Source organism: Varroa jacobsoni, unplaced genomic scaffold, assembly GCF_002532875.2.
Source record: "Varroa jacobsoni isolate VJ856 unplaced genomic scaffold, vjacob_1.0 scaffold_1142, whole genome shotgun sequence".
In the NCBI taxonomy this organism is placed as follows: Eukaryota; Metazoa; Arthropoda; class Arachnida; order Mesostigmata; family Varroidae; genus Varroa; species Varroa jacobsoni.
The window spans coordinates 435,320-458,654 of NW_019214044.1; the positions used below are offsets into that span (position 1 = coordinate 435,320).

Sequence of the window (23,335 nt, forward strand, 5' to 3'; positions counted from 1 at the left end):
AAACTACACTAGTGGGGGCTTCTGGCCACCACCGTAGCTCTCATCCCCTGCTTTATTTGTTTGCTACTTCAGCACTACAAACATCTACGGACATAAGGACACGTTACTCATGGCAGCTAATCGACGCCATGCTTACCGTATCCTCAGCAGCCGTCGATGCTGCTGCTGCTACTGCGGCTTCTCCGGTGACCCACTGACACAGTCGTGCAGCTAATAGCGAGGCCTAGCGCAGATTATCCTAGCCCAGTTTACGTGCACGGACGTTCATTGGCAGGATCGCTCTCTGGCCCCCCTTCTCCAATCAACTATAATACTACCAGCAACTTAGCCACGTAGTTTTCAGTCGTGATAGCAAAAAAAGCAACAGCAGAATTAATATTTTTGCAGTGGCGATGATCAAAAACGTAGAGATGTAAACGCTCATCCGCAGACGCCGAAGTCGATCAGCGTCGGATGCGACACTATCTCCTATACTCGCTTTGATTTGTTTGAGCGTTGGCGGTAATAGCAACGAGCTTGATTTCGTACGTCTAGATGTCCATCGTGCGGTCACCCGCAGATGTTCGTGCATTCCTATTTAGCGGGCAGTGTAACAGTAGCCGTAACGGTAAACACATTTGACGGTAAACAAATCTACGCACGGCGGCTATCGTTCTATACCTGTAGGTTCTTTGTGAATGTTAATATTTCTGTTCGTCGGAAGCTTATGGGTAGTTCGGGGGAGAATAAAAGACTGGGGATTTTGGCGCTGGTTGCAAATGGCGTTACCAGTGACAATGATCAACTTGTTGGGGTGTGCAGAAGGTTCCTTAAGAGGATACAATAAAAAGTTGTTCGATATAACTTGGTTGGTCTTTTCGTTTTTGCAGAGCAGCGTAGAACTTAATTAGAATGATTGAATTCCTTGTCCTGATATACAAGGCCTGTCCTGATGAAAGCTCGAGACAACGCTTAAGCGCTTGAGCTTATCCTTTGATGCGCCATACTACCCAGACGGGTTCACCTTTGCTACGAGTTTTATTCAACAATATATATTTACTTACCATTGTATGGAAGAAAAAATAGATTTGTTTGTTATATGCCTATTGAATATTATTTTTGGTAGAGGTACCTGGTAGCTGTTCATGCTTTGGCCGATCACGGATGGCTAACAAGGTAACGGTTGTTTAGGTAAGAATGAGAAAAACAATTGACTCTATCGTAATTGATAAGGGATTGGTTTAATCGTTATCTGTGCTGTTTTCTGTCGACTACATTCGGATAGCAAATGAATCTATAGGAGATGAACAATTCGATAACACGTAACATATCAACTCTGAATTTCTGGTGACTATGAGTCATCGCCTATTGTCACCTTCAAATTTGATATTTTCTATTCGCGTATCATAGCGATTTGTGTATATAACATTTCCAACAGTGGTCGGATTTCGTGGTCGGCCATCGGTCTGTAATACAGCATGAACCGTTTTCGTAGGTCATCTTTCCTTTCGACGATCCGGGAAATTTTTTGTTATTGCTCCATGAGTTCAATGCTGAGTTTACACGAATCTATTCAACGTAAATAGAACTCACCGCAGACGGCATATTTTAAAATGGCAGGCCGCCTTGGCCCATATGCAGTGTCACTGATGTTCAATGTCATAATCCTTATTTATAATATACCCGATTAGTACACGATAGCCTACGTGAGTGGCGTGTATCGTTCAGTTAGTAACTAACAGGTACAACGAATTATAGAATTTTTGTACATTTATACTGATTTGTCGTGCTTTCGCCAGCAAATAGTACTTATGTTAGTTAGATCAATTTTTCAGCAGAAGCAAAAGAAATGGACAGCACCGAAGTCCGAGAGTTCAGAAGCTCAAACGAGACGCCAGTGTGATAGCTGCGCCCGAGGCCCCCTATAAAATCCACAACCTAAAAGGCTGTCGTATTACTGCCCGAATAGTAGAACTCTATAGATCGTATGCCCAACGGCCATACGGGACGTAAAACTTGAAGCAGAGAGGTTATATGCTCAGGCATTACTGATGAGCAAGCTGTGATGATTTACTCATTTAAGAGTACTCGAGGTGTGCTCCGGCACATCACTGTTAGTTCACAGTTAGTGCATTCGATCACGCTTGCGAAGGGTGGTCTGCTCCGTCGAATCGAATTCCTTGCTGGATCCCGCTTGCCGGCCTAGTTTGACCTCTAGCCTTGTCGGCCCCTAATAGTTCTTGCTATGCAATACAGTTGTTATGCTCCCACAGACGTCGTATAGCCTGTGGCACGCGCCGTTGCACCCAGGTGGCCAGCCAGGCCGACCGGCGACTCAGTTATGTCTATCTTGGCTCTCTATTCTAGTATTCTTACTCTCGGGGGTATCCATCTTGACTAGACTGTAGGTTCCCGTGTTATTTAAACGACAAACCGCTTCCTTCGCCGGGTCGACACACAGTTCTTTCATGGAGCCTCGTGCTTCTTATTCGACTGTACATTTTGGCTATGCGGCCTCCAAGTTTGCTTAAGCGCCATATAGCCAATGAACTCGTATTCAACTATTACTATGAACCTGTGCAGCTACACGTAATGGATCTTAACGCTGAGATCGCAGGCTTGCATCAGCTACCCTGACTTTACCTTATCATCCATTACTCTTGTCGGGTAGTGGACGTTTCGTCCTACCAGCAGCTTGTCAGTGGTAGACAGCAGTGTGAAGGCGAATCATTGATCCGTTCATGACCGGCGCTGTCAACGCTAGTTATGTCACTTGTTGTGGCTGGCGGTCAATTTGAATCTAGAAGAGAGGAAAGTCGCAAAACTCTGTATTGGACAATAGAATCTAGAGTGCTGACAGCCTCATATTTCAACACTGTACCCTCGCACTTATGCAAAAATGCAAACAATAATAGGCGGAAAAATTAGAAAGAAATAATTGAGAAACGGAGGTTGAAGTAGGTGTTGCTTATAGTCATAACCTTGGCAATGTACTCCACAACCTACTTTTAAGGATAAGTGCGCGAATGGCTTCCCCACGCTGACTAGTGCTTCCTTCTCGATAGCGCCACTGCAGCTGCAACCTTTGGGGACTTCAGTGTGGCCCTCTTACCGCCACTCTAAGATTTTTCCTTTTTCCAACCAATCGCAACCCGAAGATCTATGTGGGTCATGTGAGAGAACGAATCGGTAACTCTGGATTGGGTACTTATAGATTTCTGTATTTATCGGATATGTGGTTTGGTAGGGAAAAACTGGATGATGTACAGTTAATCGAAGTTGCTGATGTTTACGCGGTTGAGAGGCTAGAGGTGTTAGGTGAGAGGTTTGTGACTGAATTTGACAATTAAAGATGAAATCGGTATATTCTACAATAACGCCATGCCCTATATATGAAGTTGTCTATAATGAGTACAAAAATATATTTTCTTTATATGCAGGCTTATTTGGGACTATCTAGAAGTGTAAAAATATGTAGAAGTATCTAAATTTGATGATAAAGCTTTTTGCTAAAGTATAACTATGCTATAATATATAGCTAAGATGCGGTTTCATTCAAATTACGTCTACTTCAGAGTAAATAATCTTAAAGGTTTAACTCGAAGGCTGTTTACCTTTTGAAAACCAACGACTTTTATTCTGTCTTCCTTTTAACTACCTCTATTTTGACTATCACCGTTTTACTGATCGTCAAATATAAGAAATAGAAAAATTGATTAGTGCAAGCAGAGCCAGGCGGACTAAACGCTTCGCAGCCGTTGGGTACCGCCGATTTCACTACCGGTTTGTGCGATTTTATCCAATGCTTGCTTCAATCAAGATCCCATCCCGCGCATTTTTCTCGCGATGAGATCTCATCGGCGAGGCAATCCGTCTCGATCCTGTGAAATTTGTTCTTCGCCGCTACTAAAATTTGTGACAGTACCGCGATTCATTTGCGTCTTCTGCGTCCTGCCCCTGATCGGCCACCAGTCGGCAGGACTGATTTACATCGGCGACAGGAAATCATTCATGCGTGCTCAATGGAAAGAGCAAATGCTGTCGTTCAACCTTGTTATCCCGACGTTTCTTTGTGTACATACAGCAAAACGCATCAGTTGTCCTGTGTTTAAAGATTCTCAGACTATACATATGTTGGTGGCATTGTAAGCAACATCGGACGGCCCGCGCTTATATTCACCGATTAGATCAGTCTATCAATACAATTGAGCGTGTTCATTTAGCAGACGCGACCTTCAAAGCAAGTAGGAACTACGTCTTCTTCGTCCTTTTAGCGGTCGTCCAATGCAGTATTGTTGTGATTATTGCAGCTATTGGCTTGCGCAACTATATAAGAGAGGCACCAACCGATAGGCACGACGTTATCGTATCCTGAAGAACCCGTCTGATCGGTCTCTGCTACGCTACATTGGTGTAGCATTGCAATGTATATAGGCACATATAAAAACTAGGCGGCGAAAACAGAGGGAACAGGCTGTGTCCAGCAAGTCTCAGTCAAGCCGGTGCAGCCACCCAGAAAAGCTCGTGTCTTACCGAGGGGGCGAAGGGCCTTCGTTTGGTCGCTGCTTCCTTCATTCGTTTGTAGAAGGTAAGCGATGACTGACAAAATGACCGACATTGCTTACCACAGCTAATGTCGTCCATCCTAAGATCTCGCCGTCTTGAAATTGGTGTGCTGAGCTTTGTAGCGACATGCTTGAAACTATCCTCCAACGCGAACCTTCGTAGTACCTCGACCTCAACAGCAGTCAACACGCACCATCCAGTTCTCGAGTTTTACCCTACCGTAGTATTACCATTTCGCCTATAAGCCTTCGGTACTATCCCATCTCGTTTAGACGTAGAGAGAAGTATCGAGCTAGTAAGAATAAGCATAGAAGTAACGGAAGAAGCCAAGAAAAAAATAGGAGACCGTTCTCAATGCGCTGCGCGAAACAGGGCAGCGGCTAACCACGTTCGTTAGTGGGCATAACGACAGCAAAAGAGTTAACAGACGTCAAAAGGAACTGAGACGAAATACACTGAATACTAGAAGATGCCTCGGACATAAAGAGGCCAGGAGGGATGTATCTATAGCTGGATAGTGACGCCTCTACCCCACCTGGCTGTTTATGGCAACATTCGATTGCACTTTGCTCGCTGTGCGTAAAGAGTAAAAATGGAGAACTTTTTCTCACAGGGGTGCATGCTTAATTGCAGACACGTAAGGCGTTGTAGCGAATCTTGCGCGATCTTGACGGCCTTTAACAGGTACAGACAGGCTTTGTTTCAGAATTCGGAGCATAGAGGCAGAATTTCTCGTGCGAAGGTCGTTAAGGCGTACTTAGCAGATCTAGCTGTTTAATGGCGATAGTCCGAATTCCATTAACAGGAAAATCGAATGGTCTAATTACGACCCCCAGATAATTGCCCATCGCCCATCTATCTATTTCGAAATTAGCGTAGCTCGTTTTGGTGAACGCTGACGTCTGTCGTGCTCATTTAGCCGGCCGTTACAAAGTCAGTAGTACCCTACGGTCACATGTGTGTCTTGAAAATAATGGTCGCTGCGCAGCGCTTGTAGTCATATTGGACGGAACCGCATGCAACGGCTCCACCACTGTTGAAACAATGCAATCTAATTAACTTTGCCAGTGTATTTCCTGCGGGTGATTCACTTCTTAATTCTAATCTAATATGCGGAAGCAGCAGTAATTTCACTACTCGATCATCGGGCAAGACAAATGTCCTTGGATTCGTCGCGCCGAAAGGGAACGCACTCGAACTTGTGTCAGAAGAAGGAAACTAGCGCCTTTTACCTATTCACTAAAGGACTAGTTACGAGTTCATTCGAGCGCCTTCCGCTAGTGATGTTCTTAAAAGGCGTACGTCAATGAACGAATCACGTAATTGTCCGTTTGCTGGAGAACGTTCGTCCCGTATAGAATCCTGCCATGTATTTCGATTCCGTGCTGCCGCTGCTGGGGCCGCCGCTCGATGACACAACTCTGTCTAGCCATGCGTATGCCTCCTGAGAGGTAGATGCTTCTGGCACGTAATTTACCTTAATTTATCACAGTTCTTTTTTTATATATAGAGTTTACATAAATTATGCGTTCAACCCGTCTGGAAATTAATATATATGGGCGAGAAAATTGTATGTAATTATAGCAAGCTGATTATTGCTCATTATCATATTTATTTTAGTTTTTTTTGTTTTGTTTTCGCATTGGTGATGTTTGTTTAATCGAGCCAAATAATTGCTGCCATTTTCTGGAATATTCACATAGTATATATATATATATATATATATATATATATATATAATCATCTGGGTAATTTTAATGCAGTCCAATAGCTGACGCATTTCCCATTGGCTGGACAACAACTACACGTTAAAGCGAAATCATACGCGCCTATGGATAGTAGCACAAGAAACAAGTCGAACTAACAAGCCATTGGTTGGTATAATAATGTATACTGTATTTGGGAAAAGAGCAAAGCAGGTGGGCCTGATAGTGATGTTCTTTGTGTGTGTCTTACTATTATTATACTATACTAATATAATATACTATAACAACGAATGTTCTGAACTCGATTTTATAAAGTTCTGGGTGGTTAGCTTTCGATCTGTTCCCCCGTCCCCCAACCCCCGTCGCCATGTGCCTGTTTGTACATTTATTCCAGGAAGTAAGGTAACCCATTATGTTATTGTCATATATTCGGTAGTTGCTTTAATGTATAATAATAGCTCACACCTCGTCAGGCCCGGGCCGATTCTCTCATGAGAACGTCCTGTTCAGGCGCAGTCAACTGATACTGACAGTGCAATAAAGTCAACAGGTGTATGTAAGTCCCTCTATGTCGGTAGAACAATGCGCTCGCAAATGTACATAGGCCATAGGGACACTACGATCCCGTCGATATGATCTTTTGCATAAGTTACGAACAAAGTTAGCGACGGATTAGTTGAGCTATGACGAATTATTACGGTAACTTTAGCTTTCGTGGTGTACGTTTGACGTCGGACGGTGGGATTAAAAGATAATTTTACACGTTTCAAGTGATCTCTCATTCATTTGACATCGTTTGCTCTATGGAATCTTTTGTTCTTCTTCGTTGTCACAAAATGGTAATAACAGTACAATTAGTAATGACTGCTGATATTACGATTAAAAATATTCGTGATGTTTTCACAGACGGTTGCAAATATAGACCAAACACGCACTCTTCAAGTCCTTGACTGGCAACGTTATCGTCTCTTCTTCGTATTTAACTTATACAGAGCATATCGTCAACTCAACTGTGGGTTATCGCGTACGTGATTTTGACGGCGGGATTATACGTGCGTGAATACGTATCTATCTGTCTGCCCGCTTACGTTTACGATACGAACCGAAGTGGGTCGACATTAATACTGCTAATGCTATTATTGTCGTGTGTATTGACATTGCTTATTGAGCTGCTTCTCTTCTTGCCCCTCACGCAGTAGCCCTGTGGCCGTCATCGAAACTCTTCCCGATCGTTAAACATTATAATGTTTTGTACAGGCCAAGTAATAGATGGGGCGCGTTCATTCGATGACCACAGTGACTCACGCACAAATATAATCATCCTACAGGATACAAAGTGAGGTAGACGCTCTATACATATTTCAGATTTCATTAGTAAAGTGACTGGCATTGGCTCGCTGTGGAACTGCGATGAGACAGGAGTCGCAGCGATGCGGGAGATAGTCGCACGCCTGGATGGATATCATGGCTTGATGAGAAGTAGCTGGATGAAAGCCGTCCGTGTATCAGACGCGCGTAAACTTCTTGGCTTTAGAAAGCAGCATCACTGATTCGAGCTGCATTCATTGCGACTGGCTCTAAAATCAATAGGTAGGTATACAATACTGTCGGTAACAGTAAGAGATGAATGGCTCTGGCCTGTTTCAGCCGAGGTAAAACACGATCAACCATGCTGTTATATATGGCTGAAGCATACGCTCGATGCCAATCGGCTGTTTTAGCGGCGATTTAAGGACATCCTGAGCAGACATTTCCCAGCCACAATTGTGCGTAATTATTGTTACGGGTAAGTTGGCTGACCGGTCTATAATTCTCATCCATTTTATGTTGCTAGAACGGTTGCTGCTACTTTTGTCACCGTTGTCTCTTTGCGATCTACTATAGTAAACTCTCGCAGAAGTTCAGATCGGACCGATTAGTGAGCTGACGGCAGCTGAAACGGTCGCTACTTGTTATGACTCGTGGAACACTATTCTGTAAGGATATTGCGATGTTCGCATGTCTGCCACACGCTGAAGTTTTATACATGTATACGTATTTTACTATGAGCCTAGAGGCACCACCAATCGTCATATGCCGCTTAACAGGATGATACACCATACGATGGCGCTATCATTGTGCCGTGAAATTCGATAGAACTAAAACGCTGCAAGAATGTACTAAAATAGCATTCAGCGAAGTTCGAAGCGAGCCTATGAATCGCGATGTTACTAGAACTTATGCTTTATGCTCACAAAGAACTTTTATTTCATGAAATAGTACAGCAGAAGAACATTGAAGAAGTTGCTTCTATCTGTATATAACACTATGCCACAAAAAGAAAACTGTCTTATGGACAGATCTGAGAGTGTCGAATATAAAATTATGATATGGAACAACCAGTGCGTCATGCAAATATCAAGAAGATATGTCAAGCCGACAAAGTTTGCACACGCTGATGAGGTATTTTGCGGGTCACAAGCGCTATATAATAAGAAGTCGTCCTGTGAGACACAGGAGAAGTAGGTACAGGCCTATTAGTTGACTTCAGTCCTAGCTGTCTGTGCAGGCTGCGGAAACCTTGACAAGTTAACGATGTTCCTAAAAGCATTTTCTATGGGCTTTTATCCCGAAATCTCCGGTGTCCACTGGCGCTGAACTGAGGAAATTACGTGATCTGATTGTCCCGGGTATACACAAACTATTTTGGCTCACACATCGGCATCTTCTAACGAATAACATTTTGACCGTCCGTCCCATAGGGTCGTCTCATTGTCTTTTTTCAACTTGTCGAATGAGGGCATCTCGTCCGTTTTATAGAGGAACGCTGTTGACAGGATGACAGCAACCACCTCATCCACTACTGCTATCGGCAATAGTCGATAGAAGTGGCCGGTGGCAATAATTTGCAGTGTCTGACCCTGGCTTAATGGGTTTTGTCAACGGGCGTTTGGCGACAGGTGCATGAGCAGGTTCTGCTGTCAAGATCGGTTGCGTCGGTGTCGGTAGTTGTGGAACTGGTCGTTTTTAAGCCTTTGATTCGAAAAATAGTTTTTGCCTCATGGAAAATTAACACGACACTCAACCGGCCCGAAAAAATGATCAAAAGATTGACGCAAGAAAAGAAACGAGCCAAGCACCAGTGAAGACGTATAGCAACAACAGCTCAAATTGAAAAAAAAAACAGACTTCTTAGGATTCTTACGAACCTAACAGAATATCGGGCCGCGAGATTCAGTGCTACGAAAAAAAGAAATCAGTCGTAAGGCATAAACTTGTCCCCTCTTGAACGCAATTACCTTTACTTGGAACTCGCAGCTCGCCCAGCAGACAGGCGCTCCGTGCATGGACAGTAAGTGCATTTTGAGGCTGTGGGTGGTTCATTTCGGAATGGTAGAGTTTGCTTTCAAGAACAGAACGGCTCGCGGTCTAAGGAGTGTTATGTCGAAAGGGTTGGGCCCTTTCTTCTTGCTTGCCGTCAAAACCACTTTATGGGCAAGCAGATGCAATACAAGAAAAAGAAAAAAACACAAGAAAGCATGCGATGAAACAAGAAAAATTAAACTGTAAAAAGGACTGAAAGGAAAGACATTCGAACGATGAGAAAATGACTCAACTCGTTTAGAGTCCTGAAGTGACGAGTCACTCTGCGACGGGCCAATAGACAGGGGGAGTTCACAGCGTAAAAGAAGCGGCCAATAGAGAATTTTAATCGAGAGAACGCAGCAGACGAACAAAAAGATGATCTTATAACTAAATATTGTCCCTCTGACGGAGACAGAAGTAGGTGAGAGACATTCCGATGGCTGTTTTGCTAGTTGGCTTGCCACTGGCTGCATGGCTACATGGACGGTCTGCCAAATCTGGACACTGTCAAATCGTTGGCGTGGTAGCCGCGTTTCTGGCAAGTGTTGCATTGAACAGGGAGAAGCAACATGAAACGCGAAAGAAGTCAAGTACTCCTAAACGAAGTGGAGGGGCTGTGACAGCGATTGGACAAGAAAGGAGAAGCTCGATCAAATAAAGACACTAGAGCACATGAATGAATCAATGGAAAGCGTTAAAAGTAATATCTGGGTTGATGGGTTGCACTAGGTCTAATGTCGTCCATGGAATCCAGCGAATAAAGTTGTCGAGCAAGTAAGTGATGAGTCAAAGAGACGATCCACAACAGATATATAAGCTGGCCAAAAAGATCTCCACAAATTCTTCAACGAAATACGCGGGGCGGGCTCTCTGATTAACGGCTACGTATCTCGTTTCACGTTGAAAGTATTGCCCTGAACTGAAACTCATGTTTAGTTTATCTAATATATATTCTGTTAGTTTTTTTTTTGAACAGTTAGGCGGTGAGGATTCAATCGAAGCACGATCCGATTTTTAGAAAGAACATCTAAACATTTATATTTCATTCTCTAAATTTTGCCAAACGCTTTAGAGGTATATAGCATTACCAATACTTTGTCTAATGCTTTAGCACATTATTAAGTCACGTCTAGGGGAACGACGCATGCGTTCGTCTCCCTTTGATCTTCGGAGTAGTAAGCGGGAAAAGGGCCCCATTACTGCCGCACGATGCTTCGAACCAATGATCGTCAATTGGGGCAGTCGAGCATTACGCTACGGCTTTTGGTCAAACCAGAGCACTGTGCCATCACCCTCTATCGGTATTCTATCAAAAGCAGGACCAATTTAAGGCCAGCGACGATATTGGCTAGTAAAAACACTAACAGTGACAGCAGTAACAACTGAGAACACAGCAAAAGCAATACGCTATCAGCAATGTCGACAAAACATATTTAATGCTACACACGATTATCGTTGTGATAATCGTGAATCTTCGGCAGCTCTTATTTGTCCTCGATTATTTTGGCGATCGGCGCCAGGACCAACGAGGGCAGATTGACAGTGTTAACTCGGATCAAACAAGCAAGCTCAATTCATCAGGCCCGCTTCCTCTGTCTTCCGCTACTGCCATTTTTACGTTGACCTATGCTATTTTCTCTTACTGGACAAATTAGGTATCTGCGTTTATTTTCCGCCGTGCGTGCCGTCATCATCGCTAAGGCTGGGATTGTCACGGTCGGTACGATGTTTGGCGCTAGCATCGCACCGGCAGTCAACCGTTGGCCTCTCCGTTGTTTTTTCTATCGGTTCGATAATGTTGTAGGATCGGCGAAAATTGAAAAAGACGAAGCGTTCGCACTAACCAAGTGGTAAAAGTGCACTACATTATGGGCGGAAACCCACTGTCAATGAATATTACCATCTACCCGGTAATATAGACAAACGTTGTTTAAAACGCCCTGCTGACGAAGTGAGCCCTTGCCGTTGGCGGATGAGAACAGCATTCTGTAAGCCTCTCTAAATATCACACAAATCGCGTTCAGCGATGTAGGAAACAAACAGACTCGATCAATCTTCTCGGATTCATGACGCGCCGTGTGGTCATGTGGTTCTTTGGAATATTAGCACGTGGCTGCGGTGATGATAATAATAGAACAGAAACCGGAGACAAGAAGATGATAAAAAAAAGACCTGCTTTCCCTCTAGGTTCTGGTTAGGACTTAAGGGGGCTTTCTGTAACGCTGACAGCCATTTCGAATATTTTCTTACTATACATTAGGCGAATGGGAGAAACGAACTGTAAAGGAATACGGCAGCGATAATAGCGTGATATTTTGTTGGTGATTCCATTTTACCTATACACCTGCCAAACAATAAAAAATAATGGGGCCTAGTGAATCATTGCATATACAGAATGTGCCTCGTAAAGCCTAGGATAATTATAAGAAGATGTCCAACGTCTGCTGGCAGCAGCTTCGTTTCGTTAAAATATCATTCGGAAGTAGACGTATGTTATCACTATTTAATATCCAGCCTTTCATTTTATAAAAAAAGGCTGAACAGTGTCATCGAAGGTTCTACTTATTCAGTCAAGTTCAGATGAGTTTCAACAATCAAGAGATTGCCGCTTCAACCACTTAGCATACAATGGCGGTACAACCACTTTGGCGACGACAACAAATGTAACTGAAATTACAATTTTCGCGCGCCACGCCCTAGGCTGTTGTCCGCCTAACGTCTTTCACGCCGTTGTTGCCTGATCCACCGTCTTTGTTCGACTAGCGTATGTGTGGCTGATAGTAAATGGAAAACGGTTTGAAAATCGATGACTTTCACAGTTATTGGGTCTCTGCAAAGACTATTTGCACACGCAATCCGTAGGTCGCGTGCCAAACTGTGAACGGGATGAGAACTATCGTACTATGGCGCATTCCGTCATTTTATAAGCGGGCGGTACGCTGGAACCTGGAACGCATTTCCAGGTGAAGTTTCTATGGAGGGCAGCAAGTAATGTGTTCATTACCTAGTAAAAAGAAGTTCTCTAGTTATATCTGGCGGATCTAACCAGCTGTTCGTGTTAGTAATAGTTGGAAATCAAAATACAACAGTGTGAAAACCTATATTAGCTGTTTGGCAACGTTCTCAATAATTCCGTTCGGTCGAAGTAGGATAAAGTGGATTTTATGTACATTAACAAATACCTTAAAATTTCTATGTAGGTAATTGAGGCTTTTTTTTTTAGCCTAACAATAATAATAATATATCAATTGCTCATCTGAATCATCTGTTTTAATAATGCACATGTTGAGCACTAAACCTAAATGTTTGACCGCTGATTATTTCTACCGATGACTTAAACGCCAGGTAGACACTGAAGCTGGTTGGGCATAACCATTCAGGGGAAATCTTCCAGTGATTTGTTAGGTCCATTCATTTATAATACTGCATATCTCACAACGACTGTGTTTTGTTTCGGGTTCCTATTTCAGAATTTCGGTTCACGAGCGAACCGCAAACGATTCAGGCAACAGTTGGTCAAAAGGTTGTACTGCCATGCGACTACGAGGTGGATAAAACATCTGTAGACGGTTCGTAGACTCTGCATTTAATCAGCTAGTATAGTAATAATTCAATTGTCACATTATGAATTGGCCATAATAACAGCAATAGAAATTCTGACCTATGGCTGAAATCCTACGCGACCCAGATCGGAGGCACGAAAGCTAACGTTCGCTTCCATTCAAATTTGACTCTAGCTGCCAAGCAGATCCTTCGGTTATGGTTCTTCGAAAAGTCCGTTCTCTTCGTCGACTCTACGCCGTTATTCAAGAGAGACAACTTCAATGTCCAAGGAAACAACCTCGAGGTGATGGTAACAGGACCTGAAACGGTAGGCGAATTCTCATGCCGTTTAAGCGTCGCAAAGGAAGTCGTTCTCACCCATCACATCCAACTTCTTGGTAATTAATAATAATTATAACATATTGTTAATTAAAACACTATGTGAGGACTTAAGTCCTCATTCCAATCAAATAGAAAGAGTAACAATCAACCAGAGTTAATTTCACAGAGACTTGTTGGCTGTTTCTACGTGCAACTATAGGGCTATTGGTATTGTTTTAGGTCGTTCCACTGGGGATTTTCGTTACCCGCAAGCTATGCACGCCTATTGAGTATGAAGTCCTTGTTCATAGTTGCACATTTTCTCTATTTATCTGATGCTTCTAGGCCCCCCAACAATCGATGCCGACGTCGACGTATTCCAAGCCAAAGAAGGTGGAACAATCGACATCCACTGTCGCTCCAACTCGGTTCCCCAGCCGACCATTACCTATACGAAGGAAGGCTCCAACGTTGACCTTAGCTCATTTGTAAAGCATGGCGCTCTTCAGATAGGTGACGCGACCCGTAATAATGCCGGCGTATACGTCTGTACGGCAACGAACGGTTACGAACCCGATGCAGTGAAGAAAATCACTGTAAATTACGTCGGCCGACCGGACATCAACGTCACCGTTCAATGGAAGAATCTTCAGGATAAGGAAAAAAAGAGTGTCGAAATCACTTGTAAATTCGCTTCCGAGGACAACACTACAATCACCTGGCGTAAAGGCGGCAGCGAAGAGGTGCAAGACTCGGAGCATTATGAGACCAGCAAGGAGGCCGATGTTTCGATCTTAAGAATTCGACAAATCACTAAGGAACTCTTTGATAACTATACCTGCATTGCCACCAATAAGATAGGCGAAACTCGTGGCACTGTTGAAATCTCATGTAAGTCTCTATCCAACTTATCTGCTACGTAGATATTTTTGCCGTCGAACACGCCGTAATGGAAGCATGTCAACAATTCCTTTCCAATTTTTCTCGTATTACTGAGTTAGTTCACTGTATTTCGCCTACTGATCATTAGCGATGACAATCTGATGACTCCCACGTCATCGTGAATATCGTATCAATCGATGACGTCATCGTCATCGTCATCGTCATCGTGTAAAGTTTTCTTTGATAGAAGTAGCAGGTGTTTTATCGGCTACCGTATGCCGTGTATCATTATAATGCAAAGCGTATAACGGGAGAGAATACGAGTTTAACGAACAAAAAAAACGATTCCCTAAAAATGCCCAATCATTATCTCTTGTGCATTATTTCAGCGGTTCCGATTAAGCCAACAATTAGTCTGGTGGCGTCCGATGTCAAAGCCAACGTTGTTATGTCTACAGTTTCACCGTACCGCGTACGACTCTTCCAGTTAACGCTTAAGGGAAAGGTTGGCGAGCCCCGAGTGATTGAATTTCCCGTACCGTTGAACGAGATCGCTGGCGCTGATGGCAAATACGAACTCCGTGATCTGGTTTCTCAGCTGACGCCCAACTCAGAATACGAAGGCTCCGTGATCGCTATCACCGAAAAAGAGGAAAGCTCAGCCCCAGAGCGATTCACGTTCCGCACGCAGTCAACAGTGATTACCTCGGCTAGCGATTCGGTTAAAATCCACAGCGTCATTTGGCTTCTGATCGGTTTCGTCATGTTACGAGCATAAACGTGGACGGATTAATTTTACCTCGTCTCTACCTAACTTTTAGCCTACGTCGCTACTGCAGGCTGAGCGAGTTACGATGATCAGGACAATTATAAAATGCCGTTACCTTATAGCGACAATGACTATTACTTCTACTAGTACCGATATATGCGCTACCATGAAAAATGGTTTGACGCCATTCAGGTGTCTTTGATAAAAGCAGTCTAATGACTGAGTTGTGCAGTTGGATAGCTTAAGACCAAGCAACAACATAGAGAACCGTGTCTATGAATGATAGAAATGCCAGACAAACCAAGAACGATTTGAGTGACAGCTTCGACTTCAGTCGACGCGAGACGCGAGGACTGGGCGGCACCATGTGCTGGACAGCGTCTCTTTGCAATGGAAAAACTCAGGTGGAAATGCTTCTACAACAATATGGGATCATCGTGAGTATAGAAGAAAAACCAAAACCACCTTTACGATCATACTGATCAAAACCAGCAAATGATTGAAAAAGGTGAACAAAGCACAGGATGTGGGATGGCATGAAAAGGGAAGACGACGACAAATAATGAAACGAGTCTGTAGACTTAATGTAAATAATTATTTTTTGTTCACACAAAAATAAGTTTTTTCGCACACTTTCTGTTTGTATACCCTTGCCCTGCCGCGAGCGAACGCATACCAACCCTCTCTGCCCCAAAAAATCTTGACCGTAATAACAATAAAAAAATATATATATATATATATATAAAATGAATAAATATATGCAGCATATGGATCGCCGTTGTATCCCTATCGTCTAACCAGCACTAGACAGAAACAATTATGATAATAATAGTAATACGAGGAATGCAGCAATTGCCTTCGTCATGCGTCCTCTCTCGTTTTGACGTGATAGGATCAGCGCCATCTCAGGGTAACACAACGGTCGATAAAGTTTTAAAACGTTGATGATGATAAAAATCATGATGAGAAGATATACATGTATAATAATGAGATTTTCTAAGTAAAGACCAATAGGATTGTCACCACTAGCATCATTACAGAAAGACACACAATCGTATGCTTAATACATTATAAAGGCTGTTCTTCTTTCTCCCTGTGGTTGTAGAAGGGAAGGAAGAATGGTACAAGTAGGAATGTTGATACGAAAAGCAATTCGTGAAAATTTAAAGACGGAGAAGACTAAACAGAAAATGAGGACCAGCAGGAACTTGGCCTGACTTTGTACTATCGCGAGTCGTTTCTTTCCATCGCGGTTTCATATTCCCTATCGAACTTCATCGTCTACGCCCTGTCATTTTTTAGCTCCGTTCTGTTTGGCGTTGTATAAATTGAACACTATTTATGTTGTTGCATCGTTGTGTGCGTTAGTTTAAAGCTCAAGCCGCGATATCGATATCGGGCACAAGTTACGACCAGACGTCACGAAAAAATTCATGGTCAAAATGAAATCAGGAAGGTTATCACTTCCCATTTCTCGTTGCTCGATGCGGCTGGCGATTACGGAATAAAGCTGAATCGAACAGTACGATGCGATGATGGTTAGAGTGACGAATTATGACGAAGACCGTGACGACCTGAAATGAACGATCGTGGCCCATCTTCACCGTATATTTCCGCCCTGGCTAATCAATGACAAGATTTAGACGATTTTGTTGCGTTGCCGTTGTCTGGTGGTGACGCGGCTTTGATTATTCTATTATTAGTAATATTATAGTTATTACTTATTATTTTGGCGCCGTTGGTGGGAATGACTATATTGAACAAAATGAATGCCAATATTATTATTTTACTATTGCCACAAATAAAAACAGCCTGTCGCGAGCAGGGAAGAGAGGGTTGGATGAGAAATTAAATACTAAAAACATAACAACAACGAAACAGTAAGGAGACGTACATCAAGTAGTAGCGTCTCAGTGTGGAAAAGGACCACGATGAAGATGAAATGTTTAGCATTTGACCAGTGCATCCGCGCGTAATAAAACTAAGTAAAGTATCTGCCGAGAACGAGAAGAAAGGCCCGAGATATATAGCGGAACTGAGACAATAACTATTGTAAGACAGGGAGAACGAGTAGACGATGAGAATACGTATGGTGCCAGGCGGGTGTCGAAATCTAATTGGAAAACAAGTGATGGCGATGATGATGATCATGAAAAATCATAAATAAATAAACAAATAAATAAAGGTTTAATCCACCAAGATTCGCTTGAGCATGTTTTTCCGTTAGCCTTGTTGGTATAGATACATGAATATAATCATAGTTAATTATTGTACCTATCATATTTTATTTATATATAGCGAATTTCTATTCATTGCAGACGTAGATTAATTAAAGGCAATTATTCGCTTAATTTAAGCGGAGAAAAATGTATTTTTTTCATACATACAAAAAAAATAAGCGATTTATTGTTGAACTTGAACGGTATATCGCATGGAAACCAGAAAGTTCTCTGTATTATTTTCCGATATTTTGTTATTGTCACAGTTCCTTATACCTATCCTACCAGAATCCTTATACCAGCATCCTTTGCACTACGAGTTATTCCGAGTTGTAGTCATAGTTACACTACGAACGGAGTATTTCCTATTTAGAATTAAACAAAGCCGGCGAAGTTTTTATTGGCCATCATCATTACATATTACGTATTATCAGCGGACTAGCTTGAGAAATAACAGTCTCAGAAAAACATCTTAACACGTTAAATCAAAAGTACATTGAATTTTTACCGATCTTAAGCAGATGTGATACCATAAAAACGTGTTGTCACAATGTTGTCTCTGAAATTTACCGTTTCCAGATAATTCAAATATGACTATTCCGTAATCTGCCTACACGTGTCCTGAAGCTGACCTTGTTAATATCTCCAAGGGGGCTTTGATATTCTTCTAATAGATAAGAACTGCGGCTATTTTTCGTAAATCGAGTGTAATTCGAAAACTGTGCAAGAACTCTCGCAATGTCGACCCAAGGTCGACTTGCAACCCATTTGCCTATTTCTGTATAATGGTAGTTCCTGGCCTATAACTCTACGCCCACTCGGTATCTATATATCGATATATAATAGAATTTGTCCACCAGAAAATCAAGACAGATACGTATCTTCGACGAGTGGATGCCACACAACGATATCATTCTTGAGATGTACAGATAGGAGAAAACCGGAACATATGTTTGTTAAAGGTTTTTGTAATCACAACAACATATCCTGATGATGCTTTTCACCTGCGTTTTTCTGCGTTTGTATAGTTGATCCGAAAATTGCGATTGATCACCTCAGCTTGGTAGTGACGTTTTCGAAGATCTACTTCTCAGTCGAAATATACATACAATGATACGAATTTGAAACTTCAGCAAAGTATGTAGCGATCACTAGCGGCTCATAATTTACAACGCATAATCAATCAGCTTGTTCTCTTCATTGCAATACCTCGAAGAAATAGTCACTCTCAACGAAAACATTTCGATATGATTCAAACCTCTGGTTTAAAAAACGAACGCCCCAATATCGATAAGTACCTCATCGTAGTATAGTTAACCGTGCTAGCTAGACACAACAAGCAAATGGAAAAGTATTTGGAAATATTAATTAACCAGCACGAGAGAGACTTTCAAACAAAGGCTCTAAAGGATGAAATCCTCTGGTCCTGTGCTTGCAGGCCGAATTGCTTTCTGATCCTTTTGGCTACAACGAGTTGTTATAAATGTGATCAAAGTGAGTCCCATCGCTTCGAAAACGAAAGTACAGTTGTTCGAAGAGGCCCTGTGGGTACGTTCGTTTATGAAATAAGAATTAAATTATTCTAGATGCAGTAAAATTCTTTAGATATGGTTAATTATTTTATATGTACTCTAATATATATCACTTCGCTGATTTCCCCTAATAATATGGTAAAAAAAAAAAAGTAGATTTAGTTGAATCTAGAGGATTATTCCGCTTTAGCGATACTGTAGATCACTTGACGAACGTCTAATTCGTATATTTATTTTTTAATATACCCCGTTTGAGTTAATTATCGAGCAGAGGTACCTATTTAAATGACAGTGCGAGAAGATCTTACGGAATCTACAACAAGGTTCCACTAACAGAGATGGATATCTTTCTTATATTTAGCTATTTATGAGTGTGAAAAAACAATCAAAAATGAGCAAGCATATGGTTTGTGTAAGCATCATGTTAAGTAAACCTGCATCATCCCATACTTGTTACTTAGCAGCACTCCGAAATCGTGCGTCTGCAGAAGCACACACGCTCGTATACGCACGCTGTCTGTAACATGGCATTACGCTTCTATTGCGTGAAGGCCCATCTACAAAGTATTCCATCTTTCGGGTCTCGTCTAGCAGACGGCATCCGTCATTCACATCGAATTTCCATTTGCAAGTGGGCTTTTTTTGGCATTGTGCAGTGGCTGACTCGGCGTGTTTCATTGGAGAAATATTGGGACAATGACTTTTGTCAAAGGTAAATACTATGTATATATACGTGTCTATGAGTGTGAAATTAGTGGGAACTACTTTGTGGGGATGATTGTTTGAAAAATTTATTGTGCTCATTCACTACCATCAAGTAGCAGTCTTGAAGATTGCCGCAAGCACTCGTTCTATCGAAGTTGGCCTTAAACAAGGGACCTTCGGCGTCACAGCAAAAAGCCCACCCGTCTGAGCCCACATGGCGGATGCTGGGGATTCAGTAAAACTAGCTAATGATATTGAGTTATTAAGACCAATATTTCCCCCTTTCTATTTACCATTATTATTATTATTATTATTATCTAGAACTATTTATGAGAAATAAGTCATAAATTGTATCTGTTAAAAAGGCCATTCTGTAAGTTAGCCAGATCTTCTACCATGCATATTGTCGCGATAGCCAATTCAACTTGCAACCTTAGTAACCGTAATAATGGTAGCCGTGTAACTAGCTTTTCTTTTTACGTAATAATATCGTATGCTAAATATCGCTCACTTTTAGTTACCGATAATAAGCTGATGGTGGTATATAAGGCTTTTCTGCACTGTTTTTTTATTATCTTTAATATTATTAGCACACAAATCTTATAAGTCTCTATGAAGCTTACACTTGAGCTTATACTTGTTTTCTTGTGAAACTTGAAATTCTGTTGGTAGTTTAAGGTCTCATCGTGATCACTGTTCAATACTGGCATCGAAATCCCACTTAGTTGTTTTAACAGCTATGAAATGCCGAGTTATAATAATAATAATAATAATAATGATAATTCTGTGCTCTAGTGACCGCTGATCTTTCAGGAGACGTCACAGATATCGGAATTCCGACTAAGGAGTTCATTCAGTCCTCGCCGATCAATGCAACATCGTCACTCTTCACGGATCAACCATACATAAGTAGTATTCAGAGATCAGCGGAAGATAGTGCCGTCTGCAGCTAGTATGTACAGAAACGAATGTATGCAAATACTAATCTTAAGTAAGAATAATACTGAACAGCGCATTTAACTAAAAACGTAGTTAAGTTGACGATAACTAATATGATAAGTATATTCTAGATATTTTTTGGGTGAGTATCTCGTAGCAAGCTGCCAGAGGAGAGTCTGTAAGAATGGATAACAAAAGCATGGAGTATGTACTGAGCAAATTATGGCGGGTCTCCTAGGTGATGATAATTCGCAGCATCTCTAGTGGCTCCGTAGCGTCAAAAGTCAGTGTAAGGGATTGGTAGGAAGGGAAATGACCCCTTCATCGAAGCTAGATCAAGATGTTACTAACTGTGGAAAACTTGAACTTTACTAACCAAAAGCCACCGAAAAATTAGCAAACCAATGGGCCTGAAAAGAAAATCAAAGCGATATTATCAATCATCGTCTTTACAGTTCTAGGTAAGCAAAAGAACACCTTTGCTGTGCATTGTGTAGTCCTGTTTCTAATATTGTTATTTTTCTTATAGTCCTTTTTTAAACACAGAGTCCAATACCGAAAGCTCAAACGAACTTGACAGGCTTGACAATGAAGCTGACAAGATGGATCCAAAAGCAGAGCTCGGGGCAGTCTCCCTGTACGACAGCCAGGGCGAGTCTACTGGCTCAACGTCGCCACCTATCCCCAAGCTAACGAAAGGCGTCCTCAAAAAACCGTAAGCGATGCTCAACGTGATTCCAGTCCGGAACGTTTCACTCAATATTGTAGTAGTCTAATAGATACATTTAATAAACAAGATGCACTTACCGTTAACAGGAACTGAAATGAATAACCAATAGCGCGCGAATAATCAATAAAATTGCTGGAACTATATCATTATGTGAGGCAGACGGTAATCAAGTTGCCTTCGAATAGCCCTGCAGTGCCTTCCAAAAGGTAGGGAGACTACCATGAAATGGCTGATAATTAAAAAAAAAAAAATAAATTATTGTAGAAGATGACATTTGAATGAGGCGTTTAAGATAGACCCCCAGTTGACTGTAGTTGTCCAACTTGGGCACTGGGAAATCGCTGAAACCTTAGTACGAGCTTTGCACCTGCATGAGCTGTATTTTTAATTGCCTCTCTTAAAACGTAGTAATCGTTAGCAATTACAGTGTTGGCCAGTGTAACCTTGAGAATATATAGTTGTGAATCACTTTATCCTGTCATAATCTCGACATGCTCAATACTGATTTACCCTGCTTTAATATTGGCTCCATTTTTTTTTTGTATGGCATGTTTCAAGACGCAAATCTAATTTCGAATATATGATTTTTAAATATCCTGATAAGCTGCTCATTGTATTTACATCATCGAGCGATTTCCTAAAACAAAATACACCATTCTCTCGACAGTTTGCGCGTCACACGACAAACCGGCATCAAGACCTCTGAAAACTCCCGGAGCACAAAATCATCATACCATACACGTTTACTAGACGCAGCATCTACCCCCTTACGGCCTCGCCAAGTTGCCCCATCAGGAAAAAGTAGCGATGCGAATTTTGCCGCAAGCCTCCCACCTCAAATTCTCAATGTTCGCGTAAACCGAGCATTCGAAATGCGTTACACGGAGTGTCAAGAACAGCAGGCATTACGCAGTGCTCGTCAGGTATCCTATAGGATGTACCTTCTTCAAGCTTCTGTAATGAAACGAGTGCCTCGTATTGAACTCGGTGCGGGATATCCTTGATAAAGCCCCGCATTGTCTACCTTGATCTCGGAACACTACAGAAGAAGATACGTTTTCCTCTACAGGTCCTTTTTTAAAAGTGGTTTCAATGCAGGGCTTTGTAAGGCAGTGATCCTTGATGAATGACTTAAAGCAAAAGACATAGATTTATATTCCGGTGAGGGTTTCCTTCATTCATCTGCCGCCTGATTTGCCAGCAAGAATTGTTCCGCAAAAACCCAGACAACTTTTTTTTTTCAATGTGTATAAGGTAGAAATGGTAAACACGCTACAGTAGTCTCATATAAGCGTCGTCCATTGGTTTAAACGGATTATGACCAGTTGCTGTATTATCGACGCGTCACGATGCACGCGATTCTGCAGAGGAAACTATTCTCTCAGTTTACGAAGCTTGTTGTCCTATGGTAGAGCTCATTGTTATTTTAAATGATTTTTACATACTTTTTTTTTTTTTTTATGGAACGATAACTAACAATCTGCCTAGTCATCTTATATAATAGACATTAAATAAAAGCAAGTCATAATAAAACAACGCTATACCGAATTGACCGCATTCATTTCATACGACAGCAGCTAAAAGAGCCGATCACTTGCTCCAATGATGGAATGGTAATACGTTTATTGATGGAAATATATTTTTGACTTGTGGTCGATATAATTATTATTATTTTTGTTATGATCTATAATCCGTTTGTTGTTTTTTTCCTTTAGAAACTGAGTGCCGCCCAACTTGTATAGTTAATTTGTCATGAGGCCTAACTCATCCGACGGATTGCCTTATCTGTGTTGATAAAATAATAATAATGGGTAAAAACGGTTTTTTGTACACTACACGCTGAACCTTATCATTTGTCATTATGAAGCTAAACAAGGAGAAATAAATACAAAAAAACTCACTTATTCTTATCTGTCTATAGCTAGCTTAGCTTTACTATTTCAGCTGTCTCACGTTGTCTGTACGTCTAGATGCGTACATGCTCATCGTGCATAGTTTATATATGGGAAATACTGCACACGCAAAAACGAATCTCTTCGATTCTGGCGCACCGGTCGTAGAAGTTCAATGAACATGCTGGCATGATCTTAGAAGCTTCG

The 23,335-nt window shown here is 41.7% G+C and overlaps 2 protein-coding genes across 2 annotated transcripts in view; both read left to right on the forward strand.

The window, feature by feature from the left end:
- LOC111267039 (protein amalgam) overlaps positions 1-15,644 on the forward strand; it is a 113,678-nt gene extending 98,034 nt beyond the window's left edge. The window contains exons 2-5 of the mRNA XM_022844985.2: positions 13,067-13,165; positions 13,334-13,537; positions 13,806-14,351; positions 14,732-15,644. Of these exons, the coding sequence (XP_022700720.1) occupies positions 13,067-13,165; positions 13,334-13,537; positions 13,806-14,351; positions 14,732-15,120 (1,238 nt within the window). The 3' untranslated portion in view covers positions 15,121-15,644. The remainder of the gene's footprint in view (positions 1-13,066; positions 13,166-13,333; positions 13,538-13,805; positions 14,352-14,731) is intronic.
- Positions 15,645-19,412: 3,768 nt separating this feature from the next.
- Positions 19,413-23,136, forward strand: LOC111267051 (uncharacterized). Its single transcript, XM_022845001.2, has 4 exons — positions 19,413-19,574; positions 20,363-20,519; positions 21,036-21,221; positions 21,904-23,136. Exons 1-4 carry the CDS (start codon positions 19,559-19,561, stop codon positions 22,238-22,240), a joined length of 696 nt encoding a protein of 231 aa, XP_022700736.1. The 5' UTR covers positions 19,413-19,558; the 3' UTR covers positions 22,241-23,136.
- Positions 23,137-23,335: the final 199 nt, after the last annotated feature.